The sequence below is a fragment of the Henckelia pumila genome, chromosome 4, assembly GCF_033568475.1.
Source record: "Henckelia pumila isolate YLH828 chromosome 4, ASM3356847v2, whole genome shotgun sequence".
NCBI classification, from domain to species: domain Eukaryota; kingdom Viridiplantae; phylum Streptophyta; class Magnoliopsida; order Lamiales; family Gesneriaceae; genus Henckelia; species Henckelia pumila.
The window spans coordinates 22,628,306-22,643,936 of NC_133123.1; the positions used below are offsets into that span (position 1 = coordinate 22,628,306).

At 29.9% G+C, this 15,631-nt stretch overlaps 1 protein-coding gene across 2 annotated transcripts; it reads left to right on the plus strand.

Moving 5' to 3' along the window:
* Positions 1 to 1,430: 1,430 nt before the first annotated feature.
* LOC140864723 (MADS-box protein AGL42-like) lies at positions 1,431 to 5,725 on the plus strand. 2 transcript variants are annotated; one of them, XM_073269053.1, is made up of 8 exons: positions 1,431 to 2,120; positions 2,229 to 2,429; positions 3,576 to 3,657; positions 4,208 to 4,269; positions 4,383 to 4,482; positions 4,889 to 4,930; positions 5,222 to 5,263; positions 5,525 to 5,725. In XM_073269053.1, the coding sequence occupies exons 2-8, from the start codon at positions 2,248 to 2,250 to the stop codon at positions 5,639 to 5,641; spliced, it is 627 nt and encodes a 208-aa protein (XP_073125154.1). In that variant the 5' UTR covers positions 1,431 to 2,120; positions 2,229 to 2,247; the 3' UTR covers positions 5,642 to 5,725. The 2 variants fall into 2 exon arrangements, with proteins under 2 accessions (XP_073125154.1, XP_073125155.1); XM_073269054.1 differs by having other exon boundaries at positions 1,431 to 2,087.
* The last annotated feature ends 9,906 nt before the right edge of the window (positions 5,726 to 15,631 follow it).

A 15,631-nucleotide genomic window follows, 5' to 3' on the forward strand; every position in this document is an offset into this window, starting at 1 on the left:
TACATTAATAAATATTTTTTTAAAAAAATTATATGTGAGAAGTTAACTAAGAAGGTATTTGGCAGAGTTTATAAGTTATATAAAACAACTGTTAATTTTTTTTTAATTATTTTTTTCCAAACAACTCTTATAAGTTGTTTTGAAACTTATAAGTTGTTGAAATTTGTTTGCTAAATTTTTTTTCAAATAGCTAATAAGATGTCAAAATAACCTGTTTGACAACTCATAAGTTGTTTTTTTATAAAAAAAATAAGGGCGACAAAATAAGCTGCTCAATATTTTATTTATTCAAAATACCATTGCATATTTTTAATAAATCATCAACATTTCTTCCATCCATTAAATATTATTTTAATTTTTTTTCAACATCAAATTTTATAAATTAATATTATAAAATAATCTTATTTTTTAATATAGTTTTCTTATAGTTATTTTTGTATATATATAACTATTTACATTAAAAAATACTTAATATTATACTCGAAGTTACTTGTAACTATAGTTAAGGGATATTCAATTCATTACACCAATGTAATATATAAATGGTATCGTTTCGTAATCACAATATAGTAAATTTAATCCCGTAGCCACAAAATAATAAATTTAATCGAGAAAATAACAATTTTCTTCTCGTATGTTTGGTTTTTATATCAGTTTTTGTCATTTATATTGTCAAATTCATTATTTTGTCATATATATATATACAAATTTAACTTTTTCTGCGTGAAATTCATCTGTTAGTGCTGATATATATATATATATATATATAGTCACATTAACACACGATGAAAAAAAAACAAAATTTTCCAAAACTCAGAAGATACTTGATTAAGACTAAAATTTGATAACACAAAGAACATATTCGCAGACAAACAAACAAACAAAAATGTCATTGCCCAAATAAATTTTTAACGATTAATTAATCTTATTATTGTACATGTGACGAATATATAAATGATTTATATATATATATATAGAGTTTTGATCACATGGGCAACTACCATGGACAATTACGTGAGCAACAGCTGACGTGACACCTTGGACATCCAATGAGTAATTGTCACGTCAGCTGTTGCTCACGTAGTTGCTCATGGTGGTTGCCCATGTGATCGGGAACTAGAAAACGACCCATCACAACTTCTGAACAAAATTTGGAGCAAATAATTATAAAATTTAATGTCTCTAAATAATATTTAATGAACATTTCCTCTTCTGCCGACGACGGCGCTTCTCAATATATAATTTGTAATATTAGCTGTAGTCTTCGACCCTTTTCAGCAACCACCTTTCCCAATTTCTTTAACAAGAAATAATACCAAAATGTCATTTTATTTATATTTATATATATATATAACGATATTATTTTGAGTGAAACTTTTGTGCGTGTCTTTTTTTTTTGCCTTTTTTGTGGGTAAGACTCGATGAAAAAAGACAGAGAGAATAACAGATTTGTGATCAATATGGAAATAATTTTGGGTCATGTGGCCTGAAAAAAAAGAGAGTGTTGCATCAATTACTATTTCAATTTCAAGATAAAAAGATCCCTAGTTCTTCTTCATCTTCTTCCTTTTTATACACACACAAATATACATTAATTTATATGCCAAAGTCATATACATAATTTAGAGCTCAAGATTTTTTCTGGGTTTCTTATTTTATCGTCTTTTTTTTTTCCTAATATCTTGCCTTTTCGATCTAGAGTAATTAAATCCTCGAGAGCTAGCTAGGGTTTGTAGGTTGTAGCTTTCCTTAATTAAATGAAGTGAAATTTTGAAATTTTTGGCACTAGATTTTGCTAGGTTTTGTGGGGAGTTTTCTGGTGTGTGTGGATATAAATCTGAGCACTACGTACAGGCATTTAAATCACTCTCTTTTTATTTTATTTTAACTTTATTTTTTTTTTCTTTTTGGGGGTCGTGTGGATTTATCAGTACAAATCTTCAAAATTTCTCCTTTTCTAGAATTTTTTTTATTTTGTTTTATTTTATAAGTTTGGCAAGTTACTAGATTAGTTCTGAGCCGAAGGGGCTAGCTGGCTGGCTACATCTTATTCATCAAGATTCTTGAAGTATATTTATTGGCTCTTGGTAAGATTAGGAAGTCTCTGAGGTTATTTTAAGGTAATTCTTGATGAGGGTTTTTTTTTTTTTATGAGCTAGCTTTATGTATATAATATTCATTTTAATCTTGGAAAAAGGGATTTAATCTGGGATTTTGATTGTTTGCAGCAAGAAAAAAAGGAAAAAAATGGTGAGAGGGAAGGTTCAAATGAAACGAATCGAGAACGCGACGAGCCGACAAGTAACGTTTTCCAAGCGTAGGAATGGGATCTTGAAGAAAGCTTATGAGCTCTCAGTTCTTTGTGATGCAGAAGTGGCTTTGATCGTTTTCTCTCAGAAGGGGAGACTCTATGAATTCTCAAGCTCCAGGTGATTATGTTTCGATTTAAAAATAATCCGATCATATTTCTCAATCAATCTCCATGAAAATAATCCCATATGGATAACTTTTTTTAATCAACAAGTTTCACTTTATTCAATGTGTACATGTACTACTTGTTCTTGTGTGCTTTTTGGTAGCCTTTGTGTGTGTACTCTTTGGCCATTTAGTACCATGAAGTACTAATTAAACACACTAATTTCTAGTTTGATTAGAAAATAATTATCAATTTAGGGTCTTTTTTTTTTTTTTTTTTTTTCTCCTATATCATTTGATTCTTTAACAGAAACTTTATCATTGATTAGTCGTCTCCATTTTTCTAGCTTGTTGGATACTTGGAAAACGAGCTATATATATACGTACCTTTTACCCTATATTCTTTGGAGATTGGTCACGGTTTCTTCTTTTATACAAATCCATGAACAGAAATAAGTAGATTTTTTAAATATTTATTTACGACCTTTAATTCGATGGTTTTTTGTGAAATTTTTGATTTTTTTGGGGTGCATGTAGTTATTGTTCAAGAAATTGGAAATTAGGTTGTGTACGTGAGTGTGTGTTTTAAGCTTTTACACATAATTAATGATGGCTTTTTATGCATAGATATATTATGAATACTGCGGTTTATTGATCATTCTACAACTAATTTCATAAAAACTAGGTAGGTAAGGTTTTCTTTGTTATTTCGTGTCTCGATCGATCCTCGAAAGGACGCTTTCAATTTTTTTTTTTATATAACAAATCAATTAAGATTTTATTATATGGCTTGGTCGTGTAGCATTAGATGTACGTATACGGTATATCTCTTTTTTATGCTGATTTATATAATCTTTTACGTACGTAAACCGACAAAATAATTTTAATTATGTTAATGTACATATATAACAAATATACAAGCATATATAACTTGTATACTACATACGTTCTAGCTACAAATGGGTGTGTTATATATATGTGCATATATATATTTACCTAATATTTTTTTTCGAACATTTAATTCATATATAGTCGATCGAGAAATTAATGATATATCGTGTAATTATACATTTTTGTTTACCTGTAAATTTGTAAAATTGATTGCCATAAGTTTTTAAGGTAGCTAATTGTTTTAGTAAAATCTGATTGAATTAATTAAGCATGCAAAAGATAATAGAGAGATACCTGGAGCATGCTAAAGAAGACAGAAATATTACCAATGGAGCTGAACTACAAATGCAGGTTAATTATTTTATAGCTGCTGTTATTTATGTTTTATTCGGTGTGTTATAATTGAGTCTCGAAGCCGATACATCGTCCCAAATTTAGAACATTGGTGTCAGATGGTTTATAAGTCATCGCCTGATCTTCTTTACAATTTAAACCTAACTTCGTACGAAAGTTGCCATACCATGAAAACACCCCAAAAACATGAACAAGTGGATATGATCTTATTATTTCTCCAAAATTTTGTACACTTGTCTATGGTGCTCATGAATCAGGCTTAACTTATGGATATTATGCGAGAAAAAATATTGGAAATTAATGAATAACTCGTGCAATGAGGCGAAAACTTTGTTATTATAAATATTAATATACTTATGTTTATATAAATTTTTGTGATTTTTTGTAACCAACATTTCTTAATTACTAATTACTCATGTTTTAAAAAAACTAAAAAAATCTTTTAACTCGTCTCGATATAATATCACTAAAAAAATATGTTCTTTTTTCAAGTTACAAAAGACTATTGGTATTAATTAAGAATGAAGCTAATAGTTGTTGCATGCAGCACTTGAAGCATGAAGCAGCCTTCATCTCAAAGAAAATAGAGCTCCTAGAAAATGCCCAAAGGTCCTCTTTTTTTTTCTTTTTTTTTTAAAAACTAATAACTAGTGTTAACATATGTGTGTTGTTTCCCTTTTTCTTTCTTCTTCTAAATTTGATTGAATTTATGGGTTTGATAGAAAGATTTTGGGGCATAATCTGGGAACAAGTTCGTTGGAGGAGCTTCAAGAAATTGACAGTAAGCTGGAAAAAAGTCTAAGGAACATCAGGGAGAGAAAGGTAAATTCACCTTCGAATTCTCGATCCAAAATTTCATTACCAATATCGACCAAGTTCATAAATTTGAGCTCAAATATTGTTGTTGGATTTTATGCGGTGCACAATGACCTGCATGATCGTTGGATCATGTGGACCTTACATCTGATCTGAATTAAAAATTTCGACGCCCTTAAAACGTTCAAACACACAAGCACAATCCATTTTGTGAGACATTAAGGTAGTGCTTGGAAGAATTTATAGAAAACACTTCTGAGCTTTTTTTTTCACAAAATTTCAATTTTTTGTTAAAAAAAAATTGAGAAGTGTTTTTTTGAAACTCTCTCAAACACTACCTAAATTAGATTTAAAATATGAAGATTGAAATATTAAACAATAACATGACGATATTTTCTTGTTTGTTTTCCAGGCTCAACTGTACAAAGAGGAAGTTGAAAAATTACAAACCAAGGTATACATACATACACATGATAATTTATAATCATCCAATGGTCACATCTCGGGTAGCAAGCGTTATTCGCCCTTTTTATTCCGTACGTGCAATATGGTGTTCAGCAACAGATCTAGCTAAGGCCGAGATAGTCGTGCTAAAAACTTTGGTTTTTAAGCGTAATTTTTGCACCAAGTATATTTTCGATGAATTTCTGGTTACGTCTCTGTCTCTGTTCACTATGATTTAGTAACATCATAGGTTTTGGCTATTTTTGTTATTGATTGATGCTTTCTTACCATATTTGATCAGGAGAAGCTTCTGCTAGAAGAAAATGCAAAATTATGTGAAAAGGTGAGTGAAATTGTGATGCAGCCCTTTTTTGGAGCTGTTGGACTTTTTATACTTTAAGTGATTATTGATTTTTCCTTCACAAATTTGTTAACATAAAATCCATAATCACTTAGTTTGAAAAAAATTGTAATTTTGGTATGATATCATTGTTTCTCTGTGATTTAGGTTATCTATGTTAACAAATTTGAGTTTTATATATCCTTTAAACTTTGGCAAATGTAGTCCTTTTTTCCTGATTGGTGGATATTTTCATATTTGCAGAGTGGGTTGGAGCATAGGCAGGCCCAAGTGAAGCATAAAGAAATTGGGAGCGGCAGCCGAAGTACAATTAGCACGGACTTGTTTATTGGGCCCCCCGTTACACGAAATGGGCCTTGAGAATTATTTGTCCAATTATCACAAATATACGATACACGATTTAATATTAATTATCATCATCACTAAGGTTTAATAAAGAGTTAAATTACTAGCTATTTGTCGCATTATTATTATTTTTATGATGTTGCCAATAGATTAGGCCCAAGAATTGTGAATTAGGCCTTCTTTGGGCTTGATACTGGGCCCCTAGCGTAATTTCTATAATTTTGGAGCATAAGAAAAAATGTTCATAATTTAAATATGATTCTCAATTTCTCACAAAATAATTTTATTAATTTATTTTATTGAGTGACAAAATTTGCCCCAAATTGATTGTTCTACAATTAAACTACATCAACACGCCCTTTTATGCAAATTATTTTATCTTCGAACTTAGCATTTTGGTATGTCGGCTAGGTCTCGATCGCGCGGGGTTAGTATACTCTGCAACAAATATATTGATAGGACTTAGCTGACGACGTGACGTGATGCGTAGTGTTCAAGGTGTTTTCAAATGATGGCTTGCATGTCTTAAAGCATGTTCGACGATATGAAATAATTGATGTATTAAAGTTGATAATTTAATCGAATGATAATGCTAGTGTTGATAGCTTAATTGCAAAATTATAAAATTATCTAGGCTCGACCTTCTAACTCCCTTAAAGGTAGCTCTCTCATCCTGAGCAAGATGCAACTTTCCCGCCAGCCCTGAGCTGCACCTTTAAAATAGAGAGCCCGCCCCTAACATCCTTGTCCAGTAGGCCTGCGCAATATAGTTAAAGGAATACTGGGGTTGTCAGAGAAAAGAAACCATCTCCATTCATCAGAAACTATCAATTACGAGTCCGGGGCCTCCAACCTCCGAAACGGATAAGATCCCAAGAGCATTTATGCTATGCCCTGCATCGTGTTCCTGTGGCCAAATAAGCTTTAGCGGGTCGTATTACTTTAGTCGGACTCCAGACCAACGCAGCGCCTAGGCTTCCAAGGCGGAGACTAGGAGCCGCTAGACAAATTCCATAGTATAGCATAATAATTAACAAGTTATAACTCTGACATGATAACAGCAAATTTAAAATGAGTTTATCTAAAAAAAATAAATTAATTAATTAAAATGGTTTCAAAAGTACGTAACTAATATAATTCCATAAATTACGCTCCTTATCATCAATAAATTTCTCTACCCAGTATTCTACATATTTTCTTTTCTTTCTCTTTGGAAATAGCGTGAAAGGGTTTTCGTGCAAATGTGAATAAATTTTTTTTGTCAGTTTTTTTTATTAGGCTTATGATTTAAAATAAAAAAAAAAAACATTTCCGCCCAAGCCCACATAGGCTAGCCTAATAGCACTTTTTCGGTGTGGTCGACCAACGTCTAGTGCCTAGGGGTTGCCTAGGTTGGTTTTTAGAACACTGCTTTATTATATGTTCTTATATTGGTGTGTTGATGTTAAAATATTATTTTTTATTCCATTAATTTTTTTAAACCTAATACAAATGCACATAAATATAACAAATTAAAAATACATATAATTAAATTAAAAAATTACACATAATTTAAAAAACATTACATAATATTCGAAAATAAAAAAAAACGCACATACGTAAAAAAAAATATACATGAATTAAAATTGATACAAGTAAATATAAGTGGACGAGTTCCACTATTCAGTCCCATGTAAATTTCAGACGTGTTCGATCAGGTCTTTCTGAAGCCTGTGGTGCAAGTCTCGGTTACGAATGCCGACACATCATTTCATAAAGGTGTTGAACTCTACGGTAAGATCTCTTGAAGGGATAATATAATTGGTGTCCCATATTCATTATCTCTAGCTAAAAAATCATGGCCTTCGAATATATCCTCCCTTTTGTCCACCATGTTATATAGAATGATACATATTTTCTTTATATAATCCAATTCAATTGAATCCATCAAGCAAGATAAACCTCTCACTATATACCAGAATACTTGGAGTACACCAAAGACTCGCTCAATATTTTTTCTCACCCCTCTTGATATCGTGCAAAAAAATTCTATGTTTCTAGGAGAGTGATCGGTGGATAAATACCGTTGTGGGATAATATCTCATATTGTACTTATTCTCGTTAACCTCAAATTGCGCATGCACTGGATGGGCTTCTTTCTTTGCAAGATTTAAGAACAATTTGGACTACGTTGATGTCATTGTTGCATCCTAGTATGCTAAAATATGCATGCCAAATCTACAAATATTTTGATGAAACCACTTGTAGTATGATTTACGATTCTTTTTTATATCCACTTTGATATTGTCCTGTCCAAGCTATCGCACAAATTTTCCAAGTCCAATGCATATAATCAATGCTTCCAAGTGTTTGTCATTCAAGCATTTTCAGCAATTAGCCAAACAACGTCCTCAAGTGTGTTGGTTGCCTCTTATATTGCTCATAAAATATATCATACACCCGCTGCAAAATGTTTTCAAATAATCCAATGCTGTCGATTCGCCTATACTCAAATATTCGTCAACATTATCGCCTACAACATCATATGCAAGCACCCGGACCACAACCCACTACAAGAAAAACTCTTATTCACAACACTCAAACGACAACAGTTTTATCCCAAAACCGTTGTCTTTTATCATATAACAACGGTTTTAATTAAAATTGTTGTCTTTAGGTGTTTTTCTAATAAAAAAAGATAACATTTTTTAAAAACCGTTGTCTTTGGTGGTATAATACAACGGTTGTTTTAATTGAAAAACCGTTATCTTTGAACGAGTTTTTGGGGGATACGATAATAGTTTTTGTCAACTTTTATGTAATAATGTTGTTTACATGTAAAAGACAATGGTTTTTAAAAGGGTAGTCTATGAGCGGATTTTGGAGAGATACGACAATGGTTTTGACGATGTTTTTTTAATTGTTGTCTTTTAATTCTTTATTGTGTTTTTTTTAAAAATGTACTATATACACACTTGTGAAAGGAAAGGGAAAAGAAAAGAAACACTTTTCCCAACTTTCATTTTCGCCTCCCTCAAATCCTCTAAATTTAAATATCCATATCTCCTCCGCCCGCCACCATAAATTCGAATGGTTTTAGGGGTTTTGTTTGTTAATTAGATCAGTAGCTTCGATTTGAACCATTAATAATTGTTTTTATGCTCGTTTCTCCCCGAACCGAGCCATGTTCCTGACGTGCTGCTCCGTGCAACTTCTCCGATGAGTTCAACGCCGATTTCTGTTCGATTCTTATTGTCCTAGCTTGGTCTCAAAGCTTAAGTTAGTATTTGAGCCAAGACCATAACTTTCTGCTCATTTCTGCTGCAATTTTAGGTTCTCAGACAACCTGCTGCCACTCAACCATCGTGGAACAAGTGTTGTTCGGTTTCCATCCTGGTCTAGCTTCGATTCATTAAGTTTTTAGCTCTGCGTATGTTTATATCTCTGTGTATAAGACTTTTAAGAACTTTGAAATATTTGTGGATTGAATGTGCTTCATAATTGTATTGGATAATTCTTACTCGTGACAAAACAAAATGTTTTTTTATATAAATAAGGTGAAGTTTTTACATTTTCATACTTGGCCGTTTTTTCAAATAACTATGCTTGTATGAGAATAATATAAATTTTAAAGATCATTTTATTTTCGTTAGTGATAAAGAGGATGAACCAATCATAGCGAATAGTGAATTTTGAATTAATTAGTCAGTTGTTTCTTAACTTGTTTGTAATATAATACATATGTTAGGAATACTGCAATGAATTTGATAGGAATGAGACCATATATTGTTAAATTCATTATAGTCACAAGACGTCTGTAAAAGTGGTCATTAATTAATTAGTTTATTGGGGCTTTGAAGAAATGAATCGTAGGAGTTCGAATATATTATTTCTCAAAATATATTTATTTAAGTTAAAGTTTGAAGATATTATTCGTTAGGTATTTAGTTTGATTCATTACTTGAATTGTGTTAATGATTTTTGTTTTTGTCGAATAATTTACATTTTGGATATACAACATAATAGAAAAGAAATCATTACGGCTTTCATGAAAAATCTCGGGTCAAGAAATTGTAGTTATGAAGTAATTAGTTGTGGCTCGAGTCGGATGCTAATCTATATTGAATGGGGGATTCCAAGTTTATCAAGAATATTCAAGATTAATGTACATCTTTATTTTTCAATGTGTATGGAATTAGAATTAGAATTTTGTATTTTAAGTGACTTATTTTATTTTATTTTTTGAATTTTAATTGACTATTGAATTTTATTTTCGAATTTCGAATGATTTATAATGCTGAAATTGTATGTTATTTTTTTTGTTTTTTTATCTTAAAAAAGACAACGTTTTTTCTGTTGTCTTAAATTGTTTAAAACTGTTGTTAAATTTTGTTTTTAAAAAACATGCTAAAAGACAACGATTTTTCATGTTGTCTAGACTGTTTAAAATCGTTATCTTTGAAAGAAACAATTTTTCACTGCTATAAACCGTTGTATTTGCATACAAAGACAAAGGTAAAAAACCGTTGTATTTGAGTGCACCTTTTAACAAAAGGGGTTTAACAATAATTTTAAATGCCCTACGACAACGGGGAAAAGATGTTGTTGGGATTTTTTTTTTTTGAAGTGATCAAAATGAGTTAGCTTTCATTTCCAAGAGTATTGGAAAGAACGTCGGAAAGTCGAAAAAAATAGAAGGACCTCAGCAGGTGAAGGAGCAATAGGAGCTGGAGTGCAGCCTCTTCACCAGCATCTAAAAAAAATCTCATATGTTGTGTTGTTTTACCTTTATTTTGTTAGTGTCGTTATTTGTCATTTTATTGGTTGCTTATAAATTTCTTCAAAATGTTGAAAATATTATTTTCGAATGTTGAAAATTTGTGTATTAAATTTTATTTTTGGATTTTGTATTTTAAATTATTTATATTAATGCTGAAAAATTTTGTATTAAATTTTAAAAAAAATTTGTATTAAATTTTAAAAAAAAATTATACGAAAAAATACAGTGGTTTTTCATCGTTGTCATAGGTAATTTAAAACTGTTGTTGAATGCCCTGTTGTTAAAAATGCATGCTCAAAGATAACGGGTTAAGGCAAAGACAACAATTTTCACCGTTGTAAAACCGTTGTTTTTTCCTTCAAAGACAACGATTTTTGAGTGCCCTTTTTAACAACACGACTTTTAACAATAGTTTTTTAGAACGTACGACAACCGTTGTCAATGAGAGTTTTTCTTGTTGTGACTGTAACCTTAATTATGCATCGATGACAACTTGAGTTTATCGGTTTCGTCCCTCCCTTGGAAAAAGTAAGCCACATTGGTTGTAGAGCTTCCACAATTCTAAAAAATAAATTAAAGGTCTTCTCATTCGGAATCGCGTTTGAAAATCATGCTCGCTCTTCGACGAAGCAATCTTTAAATAATCTTTTAGATCCGAAAGCATGCACGTTCTCGATTTTTTTATTTCTGTTTGTAGTCACGTATACGACTTGACTCTCTCGATTGAAGCGCACAAACATTAATGATTAGATTCTGAGTTAATGAAAGTGTTGGTGGGAAGAGAAATTTGTCCATCATCGGATCATGTAGCATAATAATTTCATCGTCTGATGATGAAGAACTCATGTATACGCTGAAACTTATTGACGATTGTGTGTGAGATTGTATAAACAAATTAGAGAATGTGTGTAAAGTAAAAAAAATTGAGTTTATTTATAGAAAATTTGACGGATTTTGAAAATTATAGCCGTTGGACATTTTTATTTCTTATTATTATGTTTTTTTGAACTTTTTACAATTTATTTAATTAAAATCATTTTTTGAAATAAAAATATTGGTTGAGATGAACCGTGTGATCGACGGTAAGATCATCTCAATGTTTATTTTTTTAAAATAAAAAATAAAAAATTTCATTGGTGGGCTGATCCGTGCGAAAGGTCCGCGCAGGGGCGGGTCTAAAGGAAAATGAGATCCGGGGCGAAGATTAAAGAAAGAGTTTTTTCAATTAATTTAAAAAAATGATATTTATATTCTATTTTTTTTTTATTTGCACTCAATTTATAAATAAATGTTCACTCTATTTTACACATAAATTGGAGTGTAGGTAACACAAAATACACTAAAAATATCAAATCTCATTTAAAAAATCAAATATAATCGAGTTATACGAAATTATCTTCCTATTTTGTTAATATAATTATGAAATTATCCAAAAAAATATCACATTGAACCATCAAATTTTAAGTGCTAATTTAATTTAGGAGCAGTTAATTTAACCATTAAAGATAAATTAAATAAAAGTCCCAATTTTCAAAATTATAAGTTTCGAAATTCGTACCTTCAAATTTCAATCCATAATTTTCAAGCACGACATGAAATTAACTATAAATATTAAAATTCAACATTAAATCAAAAATAAATTGAACGAGTCATAAGTCAAATTTTAACGCACACGGAGATTAAAAAGAATTTGATCGAACATCAAGCAATAAAACTCAATGCCAAGAATGTCGATGATCAAGGAGAGACAATGAAAAGTGATGGTCGACGATACAACGTCAAATTGAGAGGTGAACAAAGCGAAAATTAAACATATTAATTTGGGTGATAGCTAATTTGTTGTTGATGACGTATAAATATGCTTCGATTTTTTTAATAACTACTATAAAATAATAATAATTAATTGAACTACATTAATACATAATATTTATAATATATATCTATAATAATTTTTTTTTTGATAAATTTGGGACCCCACCTGGGCATGGGCCCTACCCGCCCCTGGGTCCGCGCTGGACCCACTTCTTTCTCGCACGCGGAAGACTTTGGCATGCGATATCCTCGCTCATTGTAGGGCGAAGAAAACACATGCACTTGATCACACGTTTTTTTCGTCGTTTGGGAGTGCTCTTAGATATCAATCGGTCAACGTTAAAAAAAAAAATTAAACTAATAGCTTCGTTGAAGCATATAATGTGAAGTTTTTCATTCTAAAATTTTTTTGTATTTGACTCAAAAAAATCTTTAATTAGAATCGTCAATTCGAGTTTAGTCCGTCGAAACAACCTGTCATGCCACTAAAAAAGTGCAGGTCGCATTGTGTTTCTAGTGACCTATTTGGAGGCGGGCCGAAACAGTGGGTGCACACCACTTTTTGTTTACAATTTTTTTAATTATATTATATAATTATTATTTCTAATAATTTATCTATAGTCAATAAATTTGGAATGATTTATTATTATTTGAAATGATTTATATATGATCGATAAACTTTAAAAAATTTATATGATTTATAATAATTTATGCATAATTGATTATTTTGAAAATTATAATGATCTATATATAATTAATAATGGATTTCCAAATATGTATATCATTTATAATTATTTATGTATGATATTTTTCATAATTTTTTATTCTGGGATATGGTTGTTAAATAATTAAGAGAGAGAGACGATTGATTATTTACTAACCTACTTTTCGTGGTTGTTAAATGAGAGAGAGACTATTAATTATATGCTAACCTGGTCCTAAAGGATCAGGTAAGAACGAACTTTGTATTGTTAGGGTATATTTGGTACGAATGATGGGATAAATAATATATAGATAAGTAATGTATTGTAATAAAAATTAAATAAAAAATGATAGTGGATATAATATTTGATTTGATTGATGAATTATAGTTGATTTGATTTGATTGATTAAATTTTATATAAAAATTATAAATTACCATTTTATCCTTTTAAATAATAAATAAAATATAAATCATATTATTTATAAGGGGTAATATAGTAATTTAAATTCAATGATTTGATTGATGTATTATAAATAATTAATGATTTGATTGAAGTAAAATTATAATTAATAGATGGATAAATAATATGATGAGAAGAACGTGGGATTAAAGAGGATAAATTTATGCATGAATTATTAATAATTCTACCAAACATAGCCTAAGGTAGTGTTTGTGAGATTTTATTTTTTGCATTTTTAAGATTTTAGCCAATAAAATATTTGGAAATTTTACATAGAATTTGAGAAGAATTTAAAATAAACTCTTGCAAACACTATTTAAATATAATTTATTAATATTAAACCTAAAATAGGTCATAAAATAAATATTGGGTTAATTTTGATTAAAAATACACCATTTTAAAAAGCAAGTAGATATAATGTGTTTTCCTAAAAAATAAATATGTTTAAGATCACAACTTTTTTTTTAAGTTTTTAAAACAAAAATACTATATCCTTTAAAAAATTTCACCAAAAATTTCTTACAACTTCAAGTGATCATGAAATATTACATAGATTATATTTTCTAATTTACAAAATTAATCAACAAGACTCTTAGATGCATTTGAAGATATAGATTTGAAATTTGTGAATTTCGATTATAGTGTTATTGTTTACTATGAAATAATAAATAAAATTCTTAAATTCAAATAATACAAAGTAGAATAATTAAAAACCAATATTTGAAATCATCTACTTTTTTCCACATTTATTGGGTCTTTTGACTCGAGTAATACATCAATTTGCTATTCTTTTTCCTCATTTACGAAGAGAAAAACCCTTTGAAGACATCGAAACAGCAATTTGATTTGTATTCTTTGTTGAGGAAGATCAAATATTCTCTAAAGCTAGGTTATTAAAAATGCATTTACAAGAAATCCAAAAATGGAGAATATGGTGCTTGAAAAAGAAAATGGTTGTCATGGTGGCAAAGTAGGGAATTCACTCAATCTACATCGTCAATAAGCTTTATTATTTTTTTTTTGAGAAATTTGCATTTTTGGTCCCGTGATTTGCACGTTGTTTGTTTTTTTGTCTTGTAGTTTGTCAATTTAAAATTTTAATACATTTATTTGTAGTTTTTTTCCCTCTAAAATTAGTCCTTTTAATCGAAATGCTAATGTGGCAATGGAGACTGATGACGTGTTATCGAAACTTGATGTCGTGATGTTAGACATCGGTGAATCCAATGCAACATCAATCATCACAATTCACACCAATAAATAAATTTGACTAAAATTGACAAATAATGCGAATAAGTGGACTAATTAAACTGTGAATCGACCAAAAATATAATAAAAATTAAAACTTATAAGACCAAAATATAATTTTTCTTTGTTTTTTTGTTTGTTTTTTTTATATAGGAAAAACCACATATATTGCATGTATACAGACACATGCACCACATGACGTATAGCCGTATACAAATACGAATACAAGTTATAAGACCCATATCCAACCCGTTTGTACATTATTGCGTCCGACATAGCACAAGTCAATTTTTCGGAGAGTACTACGTACATCACACGAACCAAACATTGAGAAATGAGAAGAAACTCAAAATTGATTGATTTAATATATTGTACATATAATTTTTTGAAATATATAATTATAGATACCTTTATTTGATTAGATTTTTCATTGATTGATAAAATGTCCCCCAAAAAAATATTTTTTTAAAAAATAAAACCAAGTGTCCTCACTAGCTGCCAAAGATTCAATCAACAAATCATGGAAGATGGGAATACAAATTCCATCAAAATTCAAATTTCACCTGATTACAAAAGTGAATGACTAACTTCTGAAGTGGATTTTTATTTATTAATCGTCACCACAACATAAGATCGTTTCCATTGCTGTTTCGGAAGATATGATTGTTACTCTCCAGTCATGCACCATTCTTCCGATGTAGTAACCTTAGTTTCGTGTTACGAGATTAATTAAAACATAGTTATAAATGGATTAGTACTACATTATGTTATCAGAGCATGCATAAAATTTTTGAGACATAGTTGCTGCAGATTTGGTTTAATATTTGTTGTTTCTTTTAGAGATGACCGAATATGATGATGACAAGAGTCATGAAAGTGATAGACGTTGGGGTGATCGATGATGAGCCAAGGCATCATTGTCATCGGCATGAGGATGGTCATCATAGATTTGATCTGAACATGTTTATTCCATTGGGACTTAAGTCGTTGACTCGTAGTGAGACCTTGATGTAGCTTATTGGT